The sequence below is a fragment of the Solea solea genome, chromosome 14, assembly GCF_958295425.1.
Source record: "Solea solea chromosome 14, fSolSol10.1, whole genome shotgun sequence".
In the NCBI taxonomy this organism is placed as follows: domain Eukaryota; kingdom Metazoa; phylum Chordata; class Actinopteri; order Pleuronectiformes; family Soleidae; genus Solea; species Solea solea.
Window position 1 is genome coordinate 7,051,334 of NC_081147.1, and position 24,021 is coordinate 7,075,354.

Below are 24,021 nucleotides of genomic sequence, written 5' to 3' on the forward strand. Positions count from 1 at the left end.
AGAGGGCACTGTGGATATACAGAGGGACAGTGACACATTCTTGTGCTATTTTCTTTGTTCTTGAACGTGGTTATTTTTTATTCATAATAATCCGCTAAATCACGATGGACTATTACATTTCCAAACTGAAAAGATTCGCAAATCTGGATTTTCAATCAAAGCAAGATGTAATAACCAAAGGAAGACCAACACCGGAGCTGAAAGGTATGCTTCAGACTACAGGAAAGAACATTACCCGTTCGTGTAAAGATGCTGATATGAGATGCATAACATAACTCATTATCTGTTATGAATCAAATGATGTTTATAGTGCTCTTTTGGGTTAATTTCTATTTGTAAATCTGACTCTGAAAGAGTCAGTGCCTCACTAGCCATGAACCTCACCGCACGTCACTGGATGGCAGTAATGACATTACACCAATCGGAGGTCACGAAGGTTAATGTTGAGTCTGTGTGAAGTTACATACTAGAAGTTTATTGAAGTTTATTAGAAACCCATGACAATCCAGAGCTGAGACCAGGACACAGAGCTGCAGACTTACACGCTTCTCTGTGCTTCTTTTCGAGCAGTCACCAATTAAAAACCCCATAGAGACTGTGTCTGTCGCCTGACCTGCTAAACCTTTGTGACCACTTCTCACACCTCCTCTGGCTCCCATGTTTGATGACTCTGCTGTAGTTGGATATATCAGCAATGGTGAGGAGGCCGAGTACAGGGCTGTGGTGGACAACTTTGTCACATGGTGTGAGCTGGACCACCTCCAGCTCAACACAACAAAAACCAAAGAGCTGGTGGTGGATCTGAGGAGAGCCAGGGCACCAATGACCCCAGTTTCCATCCTGGGGCATGATGTGGACATCGTTGATCACTATAAATATCTGGGGGTGTTCATAGACAATAAACTGGACAGGACTAAGAACACTGAAGTCCTCTACAAGAAGGGACAGAGCTGCCTCTATTTTCTGAGGAGGCTCCGCTCCTTTAACATCTGCCGGACTATGCTGAGGATGTTTTATGAGTCTGTGGTTGGTGCTATTCTGTTTGCTGCTGTGTGCTGGGGCAGCAGGCTGAGAGTAGCAGATGCTAACAGACTCAATAAGCTCATGAGAAAGGCCAGTGACGTTGTGGGGGTGGAGCTGGACACTTTGACAGCAGTGTTAGACAGGAGGATGCTGTCGAAGGTGCGGGCGAAACTGTAGCATGGCTCTCACCCTCTCCACCACGCTCTGGTCAAACAGACTAGAACCTTCAGCGTGAGACTAATTGCGCCTCTATGCACCACTGAGCACCACAGGAAGTCATTCCTGCCTGTGGCCATTACACTGTACAACTCCTCCCTCTGATGATCCGACTCTTATAGTTATCTGTAAAACAAAACAAACTATCAAACAAAAAAGCCCTACACAAAGCTAGAGCTGCCTATTATTCTTCTTTAATTGAAGAAAATAAGAATAATCACAGGTTTCTTTTCAGCACTGTAGCCAGGCTGACACAGAGCCACAGCTCCACTGAACCATCTATTCCTTTAACACTGAGCAGTGATGACTTTATGAACTTTTTTGTGAATAAAATAACATTTAGAGAAAAATGGATCATCTCCTCCCTCATATTGGGACTGACTCATCTTTAGCGCTTTAAAAGCACCAGGTGCACAGTTAGACAGTTTCTCCCCTATAGATCTCCCTGAGTTAACATCACTAGTATCATCCTCCAAGCCATCAACCTGTCAGTTAGATCCTATCCCCATCAAACTGTTTAAAGATGTTTTTCCTTTAATTAACAGCTCTATATTGACTCAAATTAATCTATCCTTATTAACTGGATATGTGCCCCAAATGTTTAAAATAGCAGTTATTAAACCCCTTCTCAAAAAAGTGACCCTTGACCCAGATATATTAGCTAATTATCAACCTATATCTAATCTTCCCTTTCTTTCTAAAATCTTAGAAAAGGCAGTTGCTAATCAATTATGTGAATATTTGCAGATTAATGGCCTGTTTGAAGATTTTCAGTCAGGTTTTAGATTAAACCATAGCACAGAAACAGCACTAGTTAAAGTTAGTAATGATCTTCTCTTGGCTTTAGATAATGGTCTAGTTTCTATACTTTGCATTTGACACCATTGATCATAATATTCTACTGCAGAGATTGGAGCAGACTCTTGGGATCACAGGTTCTTTTCACCCCAACCGGTCAGGGCAGATGACTGCACATCTGAGCCTGGTTCTGTCAGATTTCTTCCTGTTAAAAGGGAGTTTTTCTCTCTCCACTGATGCCTATTATTTGATCATTGTGTGAACTGATGGGATTATCTGCTCTCCATGATGTTGTCTATGTACAGTGCCTTGAGATAATGTATGTTATGACTTGGCACTATACAAATAAAATTGAATTGAATAAAACTGAATCTTATGTTTTCTCTGCAACAGCTTTGGTGTGTTTACGGTTCCTGATGATTGTCTTGGGACAGCTGCTGATGTTTGCACTACAACTGATACTTTTCCTTTTCTAAGGGCTAAGCCCAAGAAGGGAGGTTTAGCCGTTCACAGCCACGATCGTCTCTGATGAGTTGTGCTACCAGTTTCACCCACTGATGGAATTAATGAGCCTGTTGAAATTTGATGTTGATCTGAAATTTCAACATGGTGTGTCATTTTACTACTGGTATTATTATTTCAGTTCATATTTATGAGTTGTGGTCTTTGGTCCACTTGGGCACAAAGTGAATTCAAAGTGTACGAGACCCACCACACCACCTCGCTTGGCCTTTGACTAACTGAATTCACTACAGTTAAGTTGTGTTGTTCAGGGGTCGAATAAATCTTAATGTAAAGTTTTGCTGTGAGAACTGTGAGGATAACTAATTATCACCATTAAAGCAGTGCAACAAGCAACAAATGTGCAGACTTACCTTTTAGCTTTAGCTGTTAGCTTCACCCAAGTCAGCAGAAGAGGCTGATGATGATATGACCAGTGATCAAGCTTGTGTGACTAACACTTAAGTGTTTTAAATAATATTGTTTGTGTTTGGTGTGTGTAATAGCACTAAGATCATAAAGAATAGACCTTTTCAGCTTTTGTTTTCTGTAAATAAAGTGAAACTTGTTAACAGAGCTCTCACTCAGCAACAGTTACAGGGTTTTCCTTTAAAACATTTCATTGTTCTTATGCCTGTATAAAACAAAGATGAACTGTTTCATTATCAATTATCTCCTTTTATAATACACAGTTAAGTAAAATCTACTTCAATACGTTGATAGTACAAGAAAATATTGTATCATACTTCTAATGTGGAGCACACAACTGAGTTCTTTAATCTCCATGCAGTTATCTTTTTACTTCCTTCCTTCCTCCCTTCTTTTCTTACTCCCTTCCACCCTCCTTCCCTCGCCTCCTTCCTTCCTGTGTGCAGGTGAAAAAGATGCTGGGTGTTGGGAGAAGAGAAGAGTAACAGACATCTGCAAACACTAAAGACTGAAAACAAAGAAACAAACAGATTTTTCTAAATACACCTGGACTTTGACATAGCTGCTGAGTATCAAAAATGCTTTTTACACTTGTGTTTGCAACAAAGTCTCACTGGGCTTTGTATTTTAGATCTGATTACATGGAGGAGGTTTTTAATGTACAATCTAAGGCTGCCCATGTCCTCTGAAGGACCTGTGAGTGCGTGTGCAATTGTCCCTTTAATTCTTGGTTGTGGCTTCAGTTTCCCTGAATACCAATAAGCAGAGAGTGGATTGGGGGGGGGGGGGTCTGTAGGGGCTGTGTCCATGTCCATGGTTACTTCCTCTAGCCTTCTGCTTTTAGGATAACTGGGTCTTTCCTGACGCTGTTGCTGGACTGGAGGGCTGTGGCACCTCTGCGATGACCACTTCTGATTGTACTGCCTCGGGCTGACAGAGGGGGGGCTTTGGTTGTGGAGTAGGGACTTTGGCCAGTGTGGTGTGAGGGTGGCTCACCTGCAGCTGAGGCAGCTTCTGAGCCAGTGCTGCTGGTTTGGCCAGGATGAGCTGCGGTGCCGAGCAGCTGCTGGCCATCACCTGGACTGTAGACGGTTCCACAGTGTGTTGTGGCAGATGCGTGGTGAAGGTTTTGGCCTGGATGAGCTGTGTTAAATGGCCTGTTGGATTACCCTGCATGAGTGTGGCCAGCTGGTTGGCTGGAATGGTGATAATGGTAATCTTCTCTCCTGTTTTGGAGCTTGTGGGCAGCACAGTGGGCATAGCCTGGATTACCAGTTTGGATGGAGTGCTGGCCATGGCATTTGCCACAGTTACAGGGACTCCAGTGGTGGTGGTGAGAATGGACGTAGAGTTTAATGTCACCTGACCTAGTGAGTTGGTCATGACTACTGGCATGGCTCGGATGGGCCTGCAGAGGAAGACACCATAAAGAAAAGACATTACACTCTAAACACTGTCCACATTTTGTATCATGTGTGAACATGCAACTGAGCAGCTGAAATCAGGTGGATATTTAATATGGGTGTGAGCCAGAACCAATTTGTGCAGCACTAACAGAGAGGCTGTGAATAACGAGTTGCACTATATTCAGATTGTTATTGTTAATGGCCTCCACACAAATAGCAACAAATTCAATATATTCCTTGAAAGAGAAATGTAGGTAACAGATGACCTAACAACATCTCAGATTCAGATTCAGAAAACTATATTTATCCCTGCGAGGCAGTTCGGGGGGGACACAAAATACAGTTCCCTCCAAAAGTATTGGAAAAGTGAGGCCAATTCCTTTATTTTTGCCATGGACTGAAAACATTTGGGTTTGACATCAAAAGTTGAATGAGACAAGAGATGGACATTTCAGCTTTTACTTCCTGGTATTTACATCTGGATCTGATTCACAACTCAGAAGATAGTGTTTGAACCCACCTATTTTTCATGTGAGCAAGTATGTGAACATGTGACTGACAGGTGTGTCCTATTACATTGACTATTCAAACAATAAATAGTACTGAATGTCTCCGCTCAGTTTCAAATTGGGTAGGATAGGTTTTGCATGTGCAGACTGCATTTAGAAGTGGAACCAACATGAAAACCAGAGAGCTGTCTATGGGTGAAAAACAAGCAATTGTGAATTTAAACTAAAACAAATGTTAGTTTAATGCCCAGCAACAACCTCCAGAGGGTAGGAGTGAAGGTATCACAATCTACTGTTCGCAGTCTTCATGAACAAACATACAGAGTAGCGATGTCCGATAATATTGGCTCACCGACAATATCGGCCCGATCATCAGTTTTTCTGCCGATAAAGAAAACCTGATCAAGTAATGCCTGGATTTCGCGAAAATGTGAAAGTAAACGCTTGGTATAAATTGTGGCGCGTTTGATTCGCAGGAAGCAATAATGATTAGAGGTAATTCAATTGAACAAGAAGTGCCTTAAATTTTGACACTTGTCGGACTCCACATCCAGTGAATATCCAGAGGGTGATTAACTGCAAGAACATTCTACACAAAACATGTATAAAAACAAACAATGATTACTCCACCATGCCTGCACAAACATACCGCATTTAGTTAATTTAGAACATATTTATGCTTAAACTCAAGACCCAGAAGTGTTCTCGCTCCACCTGTTTTACCAAGTATACATCGGTGGATATGTATATACACACATACAAACATATACTATACACTGCTGTAATATATCCATCTACATGGTACTGTATATTTTAATAAAAATAAATGAAGCTAACATTTAAAATGTGAAAATAATAACAATAAATATATATACACACGTCCATTTATCAACACTCTGTAGGTGTCGGTAATGAGATTTAAGCACATGGCGCAAACAGGAGATACATGATGTGACCTAAAATTAGTTTTGTGGGAAAAAACCCTGTATATATATTGGTATTGGTTGATATCGAAATCGGAAATTAAGTGTTGGGCAATATCGACATATCCAATATCTGTAAAAAAGCCAATATCGGACATCCCTAATACAGAGGCTACACCAGAAGATGCAACCCACTCATTAGCAAGAAGAATAGGAAGGCCAAGCTGGAATTTGCAAAAAAAAGTACAAGCCTCAAAAACTCTGGGTTTTATGTTTTATGGACTGATGAGACAAAGATGAACTTTTACCAAAGTGATGGAAAGGCCAAAGTTTAGAAAAGGAAATGATCTTGATCATGATCCCAAACATACAAGCTCATAGGTGAAACACAGTGGAGGTAATGTCATGGCTTGGGCTTGCATGGCGTCTTCTGGGATGAGCTCATTATTCTTCATTGATGATGGCAGCAGCAAAATGAACTAATTTTGTCTGCCAAAAAAAAATCTCCACACATAAACCCAATTGAACACGCATTTTACCTGCTAAAGAGGAGACTGAAGGGAGTAATCCCCCAAAACAAACAACTGAAAGAGGCTGTGGTGAAAGCCATGAAGAGCATCACAGCAGAGGAATGTAAAAGTTTGGTGAGGTCAGTGAGTCACAGGCTTGATGCAGTTATTGCAATCGAAGGATTTTTTTTAAGTCTATCTGCAAAATACTTTTGTTGTGTTCCATTACAAATAATGCTATCTTCTAAATTGTGTATCAGATCCAGATGTAAATACCTGGAAATAAAAGCTGGAATGTTGATCTCTTGTCTCATATTCATCTGTTGATGTCAAACCCAAATGTGTTTGGTCTTCGGCAAAAATAAAGGAATTTGCCTCACGATTCCAATACTTTTGAAGGGCATAATAATATATAATAATAATAATAATAATAATATAAGATAATGACGGAAAAGTGTAGTGGAACATTATATAAAACTGTTTTACAAATATACATTGCAGACTCTATATAAAGTGCATGAATGAAATGATAAGGGAAGGGAAGTGAAAAAAATTGCACCTGAGAAGTACTTTATATGTGTAGTAGAATATACAGTATAGATGGTTTATTTTTATATAGCACTTTTCTAGTCTTGATGACCACTCAAAGCTGCTTTACACTACAATTTTGCCATTCACCCTAGTGTTTCACCTACCCTGAAAGTCAAGTTAATTTCATTTATATCACCAAATCACAACAGAAGTAATTTCAGGTCACTTTTCCTATAGAACAGGTATGGACTGTGTTCTTTTAATAAATAATGACGTTATTGGTCTAATTTAAGCGAGGATATTTCATTACGCTTTCTTCGTTGCTGCACATATACACATTCCTCCACTCTCTGTTTTTACGATAGGCGGAGCTCCGCACCAGAGTACACAAAGACAAATACGTAAACACACCTACAGCCAGACAGAGAGAACAGGACAACATGTCGCGTCGACCCCCACTGCCTGAAAAACAGTAGAAAATATCCACGTTTTTTTAAGCGCACCCAAAGTGATTCTGGCGAGGCAATTGTTCTACTAGCCAGAGTACAGAGTACTATTAGTCAGCGTATCTCTGCCGCTGCTGGTTCAAGCACAGAGCAGAGTGCATCCATGGAGCAGAGCAGTAGCCCACCTGCTGCACCCCCTCCCCCTGAGAAGCAGCATAAGTCCAGTCACCACAGGGTTTAACCCAAATTGGCTGTCAGAGAGAAAGTATTCCTTCTGGCTGTTCAAAACTGATATGGGTAAGGTAAATAAATAAATAAACAAACAAACAAACAAATAAATAAATAAGGAAACAAATAAAACACTCAAGAGACAGAATAGATCAACAGGAAACTGATTCAAAAACTAGCTTACAGAGAGAGATACAGCGCCACCTGGTGTGGAGTTAGAGTTAGAAGTAAACAGCCATTAAATAGATTTTTTTCTTCTGCATACACACTCGGACTCTGAACATTGTCCGATTGCCTATCTTAGTCGCACTACGGCCTTAGCTCGATTAAACTGTGCATGTAAATGTACTGACTGCTCCTGGCCAAAAGGCTCTGGGTACTTCATCAGGTTTCACCAGGTATCGTCAGATTGCACAACTTCAGGTGTATTTTAAAGGTTAAGTTTTCAGAGCAGTGTCAGGAAGTTATGTAATGTTTATTAACACAGCTAAATACAGACCTGGTGGTGGTGTTGCTAGGGATAACAGTGACGTAGGTCTGTTGAGGCTGGAGGCCAACAAGAGAGGTGCTGCCCAGACTTGCAGAGCCCTGTTGGTGAGCTAGGTGCTGAGCAGACACCACACCCTCACCGTCTTCCACATCCTCACCCTCCTCCTCTTGCTCATCAATGACGCGTATGTTCTTGGGCATTTCTTTGAACTGGTAGGCCAGACGCTGGCCCTCGACCTTTGCCAGGATCCCTCGCTGGTAGTAATACCTAAACACATATATTCAGATTGAATATCAAAGCTGTGTTGTTATGTGTTGACATTTAGACATTGTTCAGGAGAAGAAGCAGTGACCTCAGGGCTCGGCCCATGGTCTCGTAGTTCATGTCAGGCTTGTTCTTGTGTTTCCCCCACAGTTTTGACACGGCCTTGGAGTCGACCAGTTTGAAGATTCCCTTCTCTCTCTGCATCCACTTGATGTAGCGGGGACATGTGTTTTTATCCTGCAACAGCTCCAGTAGGAACTCCCACAGATAGGTGGTGTTACCTGGAGAACAAGCAACACAACATTACCTTAATTTTTGGCTTGTATCTACGTAATTATAAGGGACACAGGTGCAGTGATATTCACGTCAACAGGTTCTTAGGAAACAGAGTTTGCAAAGGACCACAGAAAGACTATACGAACACACAGAGACAATGAGATGTTTGGCATTATTTTTGGCATAAAAAAGATGGTGAAGGTTCTCATTGGGAGTGTAGTGTAGTTGCAGTGCATTAACAAGACAGATGCATTATCTACCTAAACGGAGTCAAAACTCTAGGACGTTCTGAAGTTTGTTCTTGAATTCCGATTTTACATAGTATAAAAAACTAAATTTCTCATTCAAGTTAAAATCTGAATAAACCAAGTACACTAAGCTGTACCTACTTATCTTGTGCAGAGTTGTAAGGAGAACTAAAGTATATCCCACATTTGACAAGAGAGTAGGCTCTCAAAAATACCTGTATATTTTGGATGAAAATCTCTGTATTTATATTACAACCCCCATCCTCTCCTCTAAAGAGGTGCAAACAAGAGGATACTTTACAGCAACAGAATAAGTTGTATTGTGCAATTCTATACCTTGTGTGTTTTACCTTCTTGTCTCAGCTGACATAGGGCGATTGACGGGGTACAGGGCCACACGCATAGAGACAAACAACCATTCACTCTCACATTCACACCTATGTTCAATTTAGAGTTACCAATTTACCCAATCCTCATATTGCATGCTTTTTTTGGACTGTGGGAGCAACCCGGAAAAAACCCATGCACACACGGGGAGAACATGCAAACTCCATGCAGAAAGGCCCTTGTTCCAACATCGGCTCGAACCTGGGTCTTCTTGGTGCAAAGACAAGAGTGCTAACCACTACACCAACCGTGTGGCCCTCTTATATATTGGTATAATATAAAAACTACAAGAGGCGGTGGCTTTTATTTTACCAAACCTGAGCAACAACTTTATCAACTGTTTGTGATATTGACATTTTCACAACACCTTTCTCTAGATGTGTCAGTATGTTGCATAAAACGTACAATCAAACAAAAAGCTCATACAAACCTTTGCCCTCTCTTGGTCTTTTCTTGATCCCTAAATCGAAGGAGCCATTGGAGGCAGGCTGGTGTAACTTTGGCTTACGTCCACCTGCATTCAAACACACAGAGATCATTACTGCACCGATTCATTTTTAGGGTGCAGCTGAGAAATACAGGCAACCTATATAGACCACCACACATGAATCAAGTATTTATGTTTCCATCACAGAAAAAGATCAGAAGCATCCAACTCTGAATGCTTTGGCTGCTCAAACTGACTTTAGAATTACCTATTGCATTAATCTTAACATGACACACAAGGATGAAATCACAACTGGTGCCAGAATGCATGTTTAAAAGCTGGGCTACAAACCTATGTACACCTACATCTAGTGTGGTCACTTGCAACTCAGTGTGGACAGTCTGCCAGAAAATATCTTATAACAATAAATAACTTAAGAAAAGTCAAAACACATAGTCTGAACAGCCCTATGCTGAAACCAGACCACATCAGACCTGTATGTGTCCCTGTAGCAGCTACAGGAATACATGAAAGCTGGAGGAGACGCTGAGCATGCACATTTGGCATGTGTGCTGTGTACAAATTTAAGCATATTTTACAATAAAAAAATCATTCCAATACAAATGCACAAAACATCAGGTCTTAACTGGACGGGCTGAATCGCGGTCCACAGCTTCGTGTTTATGCACTATCCTTCATGTTCCTGTCTGTGCGTGGGGACAGCCTTGTGACATGTATGATACGTTATTTTGAGCTGGTGATGGTTATGGTACAATTTTGTGTGTGTTAGAAGCGGCGATAATGAATGAAGAAAGTAGGCAATAGTACTGGGACTCTATGCGTGCAGCAAAGAGAGAGGAGGCAAAGGCAAAGGGTGGCGGTATCGCAGAGATAGAGTAAGACATCTTTTAACTTTAAAATTGTTTGATTTCCAGTTCTACAGGCCAAATGTGTCCATGGGCAAGACATTTAACGCCACGCTGCTCCTGAAGGCTGTGCTGGCAGCGTGTGATTGGTTATGAAAGATGTGTTAGAAAATATGCTGCACATAGAAGAACTGTATGAATGTGTGAATGTGTCATCAAGACTAGAAAAGTGCTATATAAACACAGACCATTTACCAAAAGGCTTATAGTGAAGTATATAAGAGACGGGACACTCTTATATACTAAGGAAGGCGATTGGCTAGGCAGAGAGACAGAGCTGGAAAGGATGTGCAGCAGGATGTGTTGCTGCTAGTGTAAGTAACATGTGTTGCACAGTGCTTGCATACAGTTGCCATTTTATCCACCACTTTTTTATCTGCCATCATCATCATCACTATCATCATAGGTAACACAAAATCTCAAAAGCTCCCACACAGGAAAACGAATCAAGTCTGTTGACGCATCCTCTAACTCCGCCCCCTTCTCCCTTGTCTTATCTCGCCATTTCTACAACTGACTTGCACTCCACGCCTCCACTCACAAGAAGAAAATAAATAGTAACAAACAAAAAACCTTCACTGGGTTACTGGAGCAAGGCCCATATATACTCCATTTCTGTCCATTTTACATCTGTCCATATGTCCCAAGCTATTTCCGTCACTACCCGACATGTCATGTGAATTGAACATTAACCAAACACACTGAACAATGCACACGTTTTTTCGAGGTACAGCTCAGGTTGAACAGTTTGGAAATACAGTAAAGAGAGTGAAGGTTGAGATGGTTTGGTCACGTGCAGAGGAGAGATAGTGATTATATTAGGAGTATATACTGAGTCACTTCATCCTGGTAGTGTGAACATAGCTCGCTAGTCTCCTCATTTGACAGTGACTGTCAGAACAGACAAAAAGATTGTAGTCTGACCTCAACATTAAATAATCTTTGTATAACATCAGAGCTGAGTAGTATTATTAGCCTTTTTCAGATACAGTAAGATGTAATAAAATCTGTTTTTTGGATATCAATCAAATGTGGACAGGTCTACATTCAGGTGTCAACAAAGATTTAAGTCACATCCGAGATCAATTCTCTAGAGCTCCCTTATTTTTTACTTCTCATTGTTTTCTTACATTTTATTTATTTGTGGTCATGTCCACAATGTTAATGCATATAATACGGCATTTGCTTATTCAGATACTGTAGATGTTAACACAACAGGAGTGAAGAGTAGTAGTGTGTGTAGCAGGGACACTGACTTCCTCGCTTCTTCTTGGCAGCAGGTTCACATTCAGGAGAGATAGGGAAGGACTCTTCTTCTAAAGGCCCACACTCTGTTGACACTTCCACCACTGTCTCCATCATCACATCCTCTGCTGGGGTCAAACAACAACATGTTTTTAAAAGAAACACAATAAAAATAGGTGCTGTGTATTTTAAACAAACATATGCTTTTATATTCATGTCTTGATCCTGAACCTAATAGTCTTGAGCATACAACAATATGTGACCTGCCACTGCAAAAGCAGCAACAAGTCGGCCCAGCACAAACCAAGTAAACAATGAAAAAAGATTTTGGTTTTTTTTTACCAAATAAGGGATTTTGTTTTTTACAAAATGAGGGATTTTGTTTTTTTCAATTTTTTTTTTAATAAACATATTATGAGTTTTGTTCTTTGTTCATTCAATGGTGTTTGTTATTATTTTAGCCAATGAGTTGCATGTTAAAGAGGAGGTACATACAGTGGGTATGGAAAGTATTCAGACCCCTTTAAACTTTTCACTCTTTGTTTCATTGCAGCCATTTACTAAAATCAAAAAAGTTCATTTTATTTCTCATTAATGTACACTCAGCACCCCATCTTGACAGAAAAAAAAACAAAAATGTAGACATTTTTGCTAATTTATTAAAAGAGAAAAACACAAATATCACATGGTTATAAGTATTCAGACCCTTTGCTGTGACACTCATATTTAACTCACATGCTGTCCATTTCTTCTGATCCTCCTTGAGATGGTTCTGCTCCTTCATTGGAGTCCAGATGTATTTAATTAAACTGATTGGACTTGAATAGGAAAGGCACACACCTGTCTATATAAGACCTTACAGCTCACAGTGCATGTCAGAGCAAATGAGAATCATGAGGTCGAAAGAACTGCCCAAGGAGCTCAGAGACAGAATTGTGGCAAGGCACAGATCTGGCCAAGGTTACAAAAGAATTTCTGCAGCACTCAAGGTTCCTAAGAGCACAGTGGCCTCCATAATCCTTAAATGGAAGAAGTTTTGGACGACCAGAACTCTTCCTAGACCTGGCTGTCCAGCCAAACTGAGCAATCGTGGGAGAAGAGCCTTGGTGAGAGAGGTAAAGAAGAACCCAAAGATCACTGTGGCTGAGCTCCAGAGATGCAGTAGGGAGATGAGAGAAATTTCCACAAAGTCAACTATCACTGCAGCCCTCCACCAGTCGGGGATTTATGGCAGAGTGGCCCAACCGAAGCCTCTCCTCAGTGCAAGACATATGAAAGCCCGCATAGAGTTTGCCAAAAAACACATGAATTCACAGACTATGAGAAATAAGATTCTCTAGTCTGATGAGACCCAAAGTGATTCTGGTGAGGCAATTGTTCTACTAGCCAGAGTACAGAGTACTATTAGCCAGAGTATCTCTGCCGCTGCTGGTTCAACCACAGAGCAGAGTACATCCAGAAGCCATATATATATGCTCTAGTGTTTACCTGTGTTGCGTTCACTGTGCAATCCTCCAGGAGACTCCATGTGGAGAAGAGCTTCAGCTGCTTCAAAGGTTTTGTCAAAAGAAACCATGTCATGACCTGACATCTCCACTGCAAAGAGGAACACACAAAGTTCTGTCAGTACACACATCTCTACAAATATGCCACGATGATGACAAAAGCACACAAGTGTAACACTGAGTAACAACACAATGATCCTGTTAATGCTGAGTGTTACCACAAAAGTGTAATGCTTCAGGCTGACAATTTGAAAACACTGATTCCATTGTCTCAGGTTTGACACAGTTCCTCCTTTCCTGTTTCCTGTAATCTAGTCTTAAGGGTGAGATATGGTTCATGCCAGCAGAGGGCAGTCTACTGTTATCACAGACAATAACACAAACGTTACATTACATTCCATTTAAGCATTTAGCAGACACTTTTACCCAAAGCTACTTACAAGAGAGCAATAAGCTACATAGAAGAAGTCTTGAAAAGAACTCCACTCGATAGGAACAGTGGACTGATAGAGGGTGAGAGGGTGAGTGCAGAGGTGGATGAAAGTGCAGAAGGAGATAGTGCGGGGGGGAGGGTTAGGGTAAGTTCTGGGACAGAAGATGCTCTTGGAAAAGCTGGGTTTTCAAGAGCTTCTTGAAGATAGAAAGGTCCTGGTAGCATTTGCGCTTGAGCAACAAGATGGCAGCAACAGCAAGCAGTTAGTCAGAATACTGCATACGTGTATCCCAAAAGAAGTCATAACATTTCCTCCATTTTATTTTATGATACCTTTAATTCCATTGAAATTAACAGCATTTCAGTTGAATGAAATTAAAACGCTTTTAATAATATTCCTGTGGTGGTAATTAAAGCAAAATTTGGTTTTAATAAACAAAAAATGTTGTGCTGGGTGGTATAACACAAGACTGGTATATGAATGAAAAATGGAACATTGTCCAGCAATACACTGTTTGACAGGGGACCCTGCCACTGCGCACACACACACACTCTTTCAGCCCCACGCGTTTTGTCTCAGACAGAGCTTAAACTGGTAGCCAGGTATGTTAGACTCACTTCGTCCCACAGCACCATTAAAATGGTTTAGAATTGTGTAAACTGTTTCTGTTAGTAATTTATTGTATTAAGTGTCCATTTCATTATAATATTCAGATTTGTCATAAATAATTGAACATGCACATGAATTTTAAGTTCTGTTAAAGAGGGGGTGGAGGTGGGATGCAAATTCTTTGAGCACTTAAAATGTACTTGAAGTAACGCAATAGTTACTTTCCCTAGTAACTAGTTACTTTTATGATTTGTAACTCAGTAACTAATTCAGTTACTTTTTGGGAGAAGTAACTAGTAACTGTAATTAATTACTTTTTTGAAAGTAACATTTCCAACACTGGTGATGATGCTCTGACCGATCAGTGGCCAGCAGTCTGTTAATGTTACATTTTAGTATCGGCTCAGCTGAACCTCGTCAGAGCGGGTACTAAAAAAAACAGGTACCAGTAAATATCACTGATGGAGAAGAAAAAAAGAGTTCATTTGAAAAACAGATATCTTCTCATTTTTTTTATTAATTTTCATCAATAATTTTTCTTTTGTGCATTCCATGTAATCAAAGTGCAGTTGGGTTGTTGATCAAGTTAAAATAACTTCAGTCATTTTAATATGGATACAGTACTGTGCAGCCACTAGATTTGTTGCTTTGGCAATGGTATAATGACCATTCTCCAAATCCTTGATTCAATGTGATTTTCAAATTAAAGGTCATGATTCGATTCTCTTACTCTGATGTTAAAGTGTCTGATTCTGCATAGTACATATACCAAATTAAAGGTGATCATTTTTGTGATGTCAACAGTGGGTAGATTCTCACCTAAATTGAATGGGACCACACTTGGGTGATCACCTACCCATCTCAAAAAATTTCAAAATTGATCTGTCATCTGTAGACAAGAAGTCGCTGATTTTAGAACAGACACACTACAGATTAACCCATGTCCATGAAAACACAAGTGGTGACCATTCCTTATTATAACAACCTGTCTTCATGCTGTGTATTTGCAATGTGTTGTTTGTTTGTATTTCTTTGTAGTGTAATACTTTTTAAACAAACACAATTATCCATAAATGTACACATAAAGAATATTGCTTGAGTTCAAGCTCACTCACCAGTTTCAGCCACTTCAGTGACCACCTCCTGCTCTTCAGCCACGTCCTGCATCAAATATGTCCCGTCGTTGTAGACCAGGACCTGGGCTGAGTAGCACTCCTCCACCTGGGCACTGGGCACCTCCTCCACAATTACAGCTGGACAGTCCTCCTCCTGCAGCACTGTACCCTCCTCCTCATCCACATCATCCTCCACCTCCTCGCTGCCCTCTATGATCACTGTCTCTACCTCCTCCTCGTCTTCCTCCTCCTCTTCAGGATGCTGCACACACTAAACAGTTTGAAAAAAAATGTTTTCAACATCACACATGCCTTTTGACTCCATGTCCAAGTATATTTTGGAAACTAACACAGAGAGTTGGATAACTGTAGATTTATGGAAGATATGAGCTAAACTATGTCATTTTCTTTAGACTGGAAGTTATTACAGATTACCACAATCGCTACCACATCTAAGAACTGAGATGATCTGCAGAGACAGCTGACAGACAATATCCAAATTCAGGTGCGTGAAGGTTAATAGATAAAGTCAAAGCTAATTTTAAATATGTCTTTGTTTCGGAGTTGTACTCATAATGTAATGTAAATGGTATAGCTGGGCGATAACGATATGTACCGCGATAGACAATTCTGCGACATCAATAGAGATAAGGTTCGATAAAGTCACTCAATTTAATTAGGAAAAACAACAAAAAGTGCTAGAAAAATAGACGAAGCAGGTTCCCGTGTCTCACTCACAACAACAGCATGTGAACATCGAGTGAGAAGAGGCGAGAATAATCGCTGAAAAGACATATTACCTCACCAGTATGGTGAGGTAATATGTTTTTTTAGTTACTTTAAGTCCGACCACAGTCCCGCCAATGTCGCCTACAAATTACGCCACGACCATACCCACCAAGAGCCTATTACTTATTTTCAACAAACTTACTCTACCATATTCGTCGCACACACCCCCCGGATTACACCTGTTGTACGGCACTGCAATCATCTGTCACTACATGTGGAGATAGGCAGACCACCCTGTTGAGTTACTCTGCAACAGTCACGTATGATAAAAAATCTAAACGTTATAAAGACACACCCGAGGCAGTGACTTATCACAGAGCCAAGGACAGAGCCAGGAAGTTTTTAAAAATCTCATGAACGTGCATGACATTACTATTTTCCTCTGTGTCGACTGATTGATAACTGTAGTGATTAAAATAAGAGGGGACACATTGACATACCAGCATGTGTTCACACAGCTTTAAAGACATTTTAACAGTTAAAATGGGGCTAAACAATGACTGACATTGCTTGACTGTTACAGGACATTCTTTGCAAAATAGCATAACCTTTGCATAGGATGAAATATCACTCATCCTGCCAAAGCATTCCCTCAAATAGAACTCCTATGGGGACATCCAATTTGTGTCTGTTAGGGGTGCTTTCCATTGTAACTTGAATATCAATCGAAACGACGTCACAATCTTGACCTTCAAAAGCAAAGGTGGAATCGAGGATTCAACCACATCCCCAGTGTTGTGGTTGTAGCACGGCTATGCGTTAGCTGCTCCCACTAACCTGGAGCTGCTGCCAACTTATAGTAACAACGGCAACAGGAGCGTTTGTAGTATCAGACACGTGACCTTATTCAGTGGTGGAAAACCCTAAAACATTTCATAAATATACAGGAACCACGATACAAAATGACAAGCAGGTCACATCTTACTACAATGGTGTTTCCTTACATGTACGATCATGTTATTGAAGGTCAGAGGTCAGATTTACTGATTGCTGGACCTTCAGAGCAACAGAGAGCTACATGACTCTATGACTTCTCTTCTTCTTACACTTAGGTCGTTTTCACAACTAATAGTCCGCGTGACTCGGTTAAATGGGGGGTTGCAACACACAGCCGGGCTAAGTTTGCTTTCACACTGCACTTTAGTGAAACAAATCGACCCTTTTGAATAACGTATTCCCCTCCTCCAATTACTCAGAAGAAGACAAGACAACAATGAACAAGAAAACTTGCTCATCTGTTGGTTAATGCAGTACAACTTCTGTTTTCTCCACATAAGAGCAAGTTACTGTGTAACTGTATTTAACTGTATTGATAGTGAGCCTTCAATACGCTGTAGCTTACAGACAGGGATCAGCCATCACGAGTATGATGACACAGGTATCTTCCACATTAGGGCTAAATGATTCTGGAAAAATGTGAATAACAATTTTTTTGCTTAGATTTGAGATCACGATTCTCTGGCACGATTTTTTCACAAATCTAAATGTTTAATGCACTCATGAACAAAAGATTAGAAACATTAAATTAGGCTTTCAAGTAAAGTGCCTGAACATGGCCCTGCATAATGGGCTTATTGTTATTATTGTTATTAATATTGTAGTGGCTTAAGTGACATATGCCACGTTTCCACAAGCTCGACTTGCCTCGTGCCTTGTGATGCAGCTCATGAAATAAAATACAGAAACATCGTTGTCACTTACAAATGAGATTACATAATACATGTAGTTGTCAATCGAGATCGCGATTTCTAACTGATATATTGTGCAGCCCTATTTCACATGTTCTGCTGCCACCAGCTTTTGGGAGATACGGTTGCTCTTACCTGCTGTGGTTCCTCCACGACGGTGACATACTCCACAATGTTTCCTCCACCGTCTGACACGACCACAGAAGTCATTACTCATTCCTACCAAAATAAAAGACACAGGTCAGAATAGAGATTGCAGAATTAAGGTTTAAATGTGTAAGGCCCATTTAAAAAATGTAATTCCTGAAGTGAACATTTAAAGTGCAGTTCCTGCCTATGCTCTCCTCATGATGCCTGCTCTCCTCATGATGTAGTCCCAGTTATGCTGCGGTCTTTCTTGCAAGAAAAGATCATGTACTACCATAACACATTAGTAAGTCAAAACATCCAGGTCCTGATGATCAGGCAAAACCAGTCAAACACAGATGGAATTAACTCAGCCGTAATGGATCACTGCATAACATTGGTCAAATCAAATACACATAAAATACATAAACTACCCGTTAATCATTAAATAACAGTTCACAAAGCCTCTTCATTTGTACACCAAATTACAGCTTTTGACATTTACAAGCAGGTAATTACCCATTGAAAACAATACTGTTGTGTAGGTCTATTGATAATTAATCATTTTGATAAAAATCATTGCTGTTTATTCAAAGAAAACATACGATGAGATTTTACCTTAAATGTGAATTACGGTGTGTTGTAACTGCAACTCTATGACTGTAACCACAATTTCTCTGATTTGTGGACAAAAAAAAACATTTGCAGACATTGTCATTTTGAGTTTTTGGAAAACCATCCAACATAATTATTTTACCATCCGACTGGAATGGACTAAACAACCGAATAATCTAATAATGAAACTCACAATAGCCGCACGTTTGTCTGGTATACAATCACAATCGTTCTGTTGGCGTTGGCTCAAAACCAGTACAACTTATTAACTAACATCCAATGAAACAGTTACGGTGTGTTGACTGCGTGAAGGGATGTCAGAAGTCCTCAGCAGCAGCACACGAGTTTATGTTTACTTTCTGAGCGACTGTGTTCTCAACACCCGCTCCTCAAAACTCTCCTCCTAACGACTTATCTATTCATACCCACACTTCACTGGACTTAGTCAACGTAACTGCTGGATTCAATTACAACTAATACTTCATACAGTATAAACACTGATGACGCATCGCCCCAACCAGATAACTTGGCAGTAGCCAACATTAGGCTCAAATCAGTTAGCATAGAGCTAGCGAAAACACAAGATATGGTAATAATGATAATAATAACAACAGTATTCATTCATATGAGGGCCACACTGTGACTCGCCAACACGACGAATAAGAGTAGTTGTGTTGGTGTTAATGCTTCGACATTCATCTCCTTACCTTGTTTTGCTTTAGCTGGTACAAAAGTAAAGCTCCTCGGCTAGCACTAGCTGGGCCTTATGTTAGCCACAATGTCGACTTCGCCTGAGCAAACCAGTCCTTTTGAGCCCTCGGTCCCTTTGGGGAATTATTTTACGACACAAGCGACACAGTGTGTTGACCTGGAGATGTACGTGGATATACTGGACGTGTTTGCAGGTCTTCTGTTGATGTTTGGAGCACTATATTCTCTGCTATCCTGCAGCTTTCCGGCGCGCTACCTCTTTGCTGCAACTAATTCACAGGGTCAAAGCGCAAACGGCTGTGACGTCATTAGGACGAATCCATCAACAATACACGAATTTCCCCCACCATCTATTATTCAAAAAATAAGAAAGCTGCTAAAACCATTCAATTGTGCTCTATTTTGAATGTATTTATTTGAAACTTCCCCTGGCTCTGATCTTATTGTGTATGTATGTATTAATGACCCTGTTTGCGTGTTGTTATTGTTTTGTAAAAAAAAAACAAAAAAAAAAACAAATTTCCCCCTCTTGTCTTAGCAGGCTGCTCACAGTGAACAGTCACGTGCACACAGAGAAAATGAAGGCGCGTGTTCATATGATCATGTTCACGTAACATGTTACGATCATTTAAAAGGCACTTAGAGACAAACGTTCTTCTGTATCTGTGGATTCCATGAAACATTAAAATCACGTTTCAATAGTTTGGAGATTCATCTCTTTATAGCATTGGTCTATATGTAAGAATATAAAGTGTCAGAAATGTGATGACAAAAACTCTCTCTGTCTCTCTCTCTCTCTCTCGCTACTCATTACTGCCAGTGTTATTATTATCCTCATCCATCCTTCTTTTCTGAGGGTCACATGAGATTGTGGGGTCAGTGTTGAGGTCATTTCATCATCATCTCATCCAGGGTGTGATGACATGATGAAGATGATAGTGATGATGATAATTATTATTAGTGTTCTCTTCTCGTTAGCTAAGTTGCTAATAATCACAAGATTGCAAATTTTCACAAAACATTTTGCAGTAGGAAAACTCATGTCAGGTCACTGGACTGTGTTACAGTATTCTCTACTGAGAATGGTCATTGAACTAAGCGGTAAATATTTAAATTGCAAATATGATGATTTTCCTGGAGCTCATTAACAAATAAGAACTAAGAAAGTATTTTTAGGATACCTCTGGGTTGTTGTTTTTTACATGAAATTCTGATGTAGTCAAAGACACAGCCTCAGTTTACAGTATAAAACAATGTAAAAGAATAAATTCTGCAAGTATTTATATTGGTCTACATATACATATACATATATATATATATATATATATATATATATATATATATATATATATCAGTCGGTCCACTGTTAGGCCAGGCTTTTTTTATCTGACATTATTAAAAGTGACTGTGTCACATTCTTTAAGTATCAAGTGTTTCATCTCTTCATAAGTGTCCATTATAAGCTGTTGTTCACTTGGCGATACACAGAAATCTGTGATGGACCTCGGGTTCTACTTCAAAGAGATGTGAATGTGAACTCATCCTGGTTAGATGTTCATGCAACAGACTAAGTCAGGATGAACTTAGTAGCATAGGCTTAAGCTTGCGTTCTCACGTATTGTATTCTGGCTAACTTAATTCTACTTTCGTACAACAGGCCACAGGGCTAAAACCTCTCCTAACCTAGCCTCCTCGATTGGGCCAGGCTGTGTTCAAAAAAATCATTAAGCTTTCCTTTATTTTTTTCATTCATATTGATCAATATTTGAAGACAATTTACTGGAAATATGTAGTAACATGTTCTAAATTATTTTCTCTTCTAGTTTGAACTGAAATGTAAAATGTTTATCCTTGTTTATCCTTGCACCTGATCATAATCTTTCTCTAGATCCACAAAGACACAGTGAAACTGCTTGTGTGGCGTTCTCTATACTTGTCCATCAACACTCTCAAAGCAAACATCTGTGCTACTCTTTCTTGGCATGAATCCATACTGCTGCTCACATATCTTCACTTCTGTCCTTAACTGAGCTTCAACAACTCTTTCCCACATCTTCATGTTGTGGCTATCAACTTTATACCTCTACGGGTATATACTATATTATAGTTCTGCACACTTCTTCTCCATTCTTCAGGCATTTTCTCACTCTCCAAGATTGTGTTAAAGAATCTGGTCAAAAAGTCCACTGCTTTCTCTCTTAAACATCTCCACCACTCCTCACTAATCCTCTGCACTTCCTGTGCAATGTCCCTTCCATTTGTCCTCTTTTTTCTCTAATTTTCCTCATTCATCATCTCAACACTCTAACCTGCTGCACATCTGTCCTTGTCTAGCCAATGGATACAAGTTTGTCTCTCCTGCCTTAGTGTCCAGCCTCTCATACACCTCAATATAAGCCGTTTCCTTTCCCTTTACTTCAGTACTCCTTCCTACTTTCTTCATCTCTCTGGCTGTCCCACTTCTCCTTTGCCATATTCTTCCTTTGGATACTTTCCTGCACCTACTGTATGACTATGGTCCATACAAGTTGATGAGCTGACACCCATCTGTAGGTCATGATTTGATTAGATGACCTTTTTCCTGACAGTTTATGGAAAAATAATATTTAGATTAATCAATAAGAACACATCTTTGTTTTCCTCTGAAAATGTGTCCAGCATTTCATAAATATATTCCAAATATTTTGTAATTGTGTTTGGAGAACCCGCGAGCCACCGGTAGTGGATAAAGTGGTAGATAATGGATGGATCGATGGATGTTTTGGAGAACAATAGCAGCAACCAGTGAGTAGAGGCATTGATAATTCATGTGAATTTGTACCCACAGAGCATTCATGTCACTCCCTATAAGATATGCCCTTTCTCTGACTGGTGGGACTGTATATACAGCACTATATACCACCACCATAAGCACACAAGCTTATCAGCTGGTCCCCAATTTCTAGAGCCAGTTTTCATATCTGAAGCTTTTCAGGATCATAGGATCCTACAAAATCCAAGATGGCAGCCAACCCAGTTCTTTGTTTGTCAGGTCTGAATTTTAATGTTTTAAGTCGTCTTAAGTCTTCTATTTTATGAAACTTGTGTTTGAGTCTGGAAGTTCTTTTTTTATTGTTCCACTCTGAGATCTCTGGAGCTTATTGTTTGGACACTTTAGTATACATTTGCTTGGGTTTGCTGAGGCCTGGTTTTGCTTGTGGGCCTGGAGTTTTTCCTGGAATCAACCTGGTAAGCCTCCACCAGCCCCGCAGTAGCTAGCCCCATGGATGTATTATAAGAACTGGATAGAGCTCCGCCCCTTTGGCTCCGTTCATTCCTATGGAGCTGCTCACCCAGCACATATGCCAAAAAAGTTTCTGACTTCCTGGTTTATTTCCGGGTTGTGCAGCCCATAGAGCATGAACAGTAGTGTTACTCCTATAATGCCTCTCGGCTATGTGGACGAGAGGTCCGCGTTCTCAACTTGCTCGGCTCATCCATAAACAGCGAAAGGCATGATGGGAGTTACGCTACTGATGTACGCAAGCGGATTTCATGAATACCGATTGCACGCTTGCTTCAGGCTTTAAACCATGGACAATAGTGAATTAACCGGGGCTATTAGTTTATATGTGTTGTTACACACATATTGTTTCTTGGACACTTTTTGCTTGATTTTCCATTCACTGATATACTGTATGCTAATAATCAGAAATGTTGTAAAATACAACATTTTGCTGTCACAGAACTCTATTATTTTCCAAGAAAATAATGACAACATTAAGTACTTTTATGATGATTAAAAAACCTATTCCATTGAATATTAACCATGAAAATGATTTTTGGTCTCATTGCTATGCTTTGTATTTTGGTTTAAATTTCCAAGTTTAAATTTGTTTTTGTAGAGGTGGTTTACAAATAAAGCTATAATTACAATAAAGTTATAATTCCAATTTATGGTTATATATATTATATTTTTGTATATATTAGATTATTATATATAATAATCATAAAATATTAAAATAAAGTCAGGCCAGAAAACCTGCAGACTCATGGTCATATTATAAGGAACAATAACAATGTGCTAAAAGTAGTTTTATGACTCCAGATTCTTTCACTCTAATTCATGTGTTCATCACATTTATCAGTAACTTTATGAACAGATAATGACGATAAGACATCAGTGGTGAAGTGAGCGCAGGTCACAGCTCCACAGTCCACACTGTCATCTGCCCCGTGTTCACGATGTCAGTATGAAACCACACAGCAGCTTGTTAATGCACTGATAATAAGCTTGAAAATAAATCCTAATGAGTGACGAATAAATAACTAAAACCTGTTTTGTCGTAATATTTAAAAAAAATGTAAAAGCCCTGCAGTAGCTAGCCTCCACCAATTGTAAGTAAATCTGCCGGACCGGATCATCTCAAGCCTTTTCCCAGAATATGGATGCTTATGTTCTTCCCTTGCTGAAAGGTGGTGATCCCTCTGTAGTTAAAGGCCACATAGACCGGAAGCTCCAATTAACGCTGCGTCTGTGTGTGTGTATCTGCGTCATTACCTTGTTTATGAAACCCTAAAGTTTCAGAACAACAGTTCAGCCACTGCTGAGAAAATAGTGTTGTATTGTTTTCCTGGGCTCTGCGAAGCAGATCGGCACTTCCGTAG

At 39.9% G+C, this 24,021-nt stretch overlaps 1 protein-coding gene across 5 annotated transcripts; it reads right to left on the reverse strand.

The window, feature by feature from the left end:
• Positions 1-454: 454 nt before the first annotated feature.
• On the reverse strand, positions 455-19,672 carry LOC131472291 (ETS-related transcription factor Elf-2-like). Of its 5 annotated transcripts, XR_009242083.1 has the most exons (11): positions 19,371-19,671; positions 18,058-18,141; positions 15,446-15,716; positions 13,271-13,378; positions 11,794-11,910; positions 9,615-9,698; positions 8,362-8,554; positions 8,019-8,276; positions 7,257-7,307; positions 2,913-4,375; positions 455-1,365 (listed from the first exon to the last, which is right to left on the reverse strand). XR_009242083.1 is itself a non-coding variant. In XM_058649301.1 (10 exons), exons 2-10 carry the CDS (start codon positions 18,130-18,132, stop codon positions 3,808-3,810), a joined length of 1,722 nt encoding a protein of 573 aa, XP_058505284.1. In that variant the 5' UTR covers positions 18,133-18,141; positions 19,371-19,672; the 3' UTR covers positions 455-3,807. The 5 variants fall into 5 exon arrangements, 4 of the variants coding, with proteins under 4 accessions (XP_058505284.1, XP_058505283.1, XP_058505285.1 ...); XM_058649301.1 differs by having other exon boundaries at positions 455-4,375; positions 11,794-11,907; positions 19,371-19,672; XM_058649300.1 differs by having other exon boundaries at positions 455-4,375.
• Positions 19,673-24,021: the final 4,349 nt, after the last annotated feature.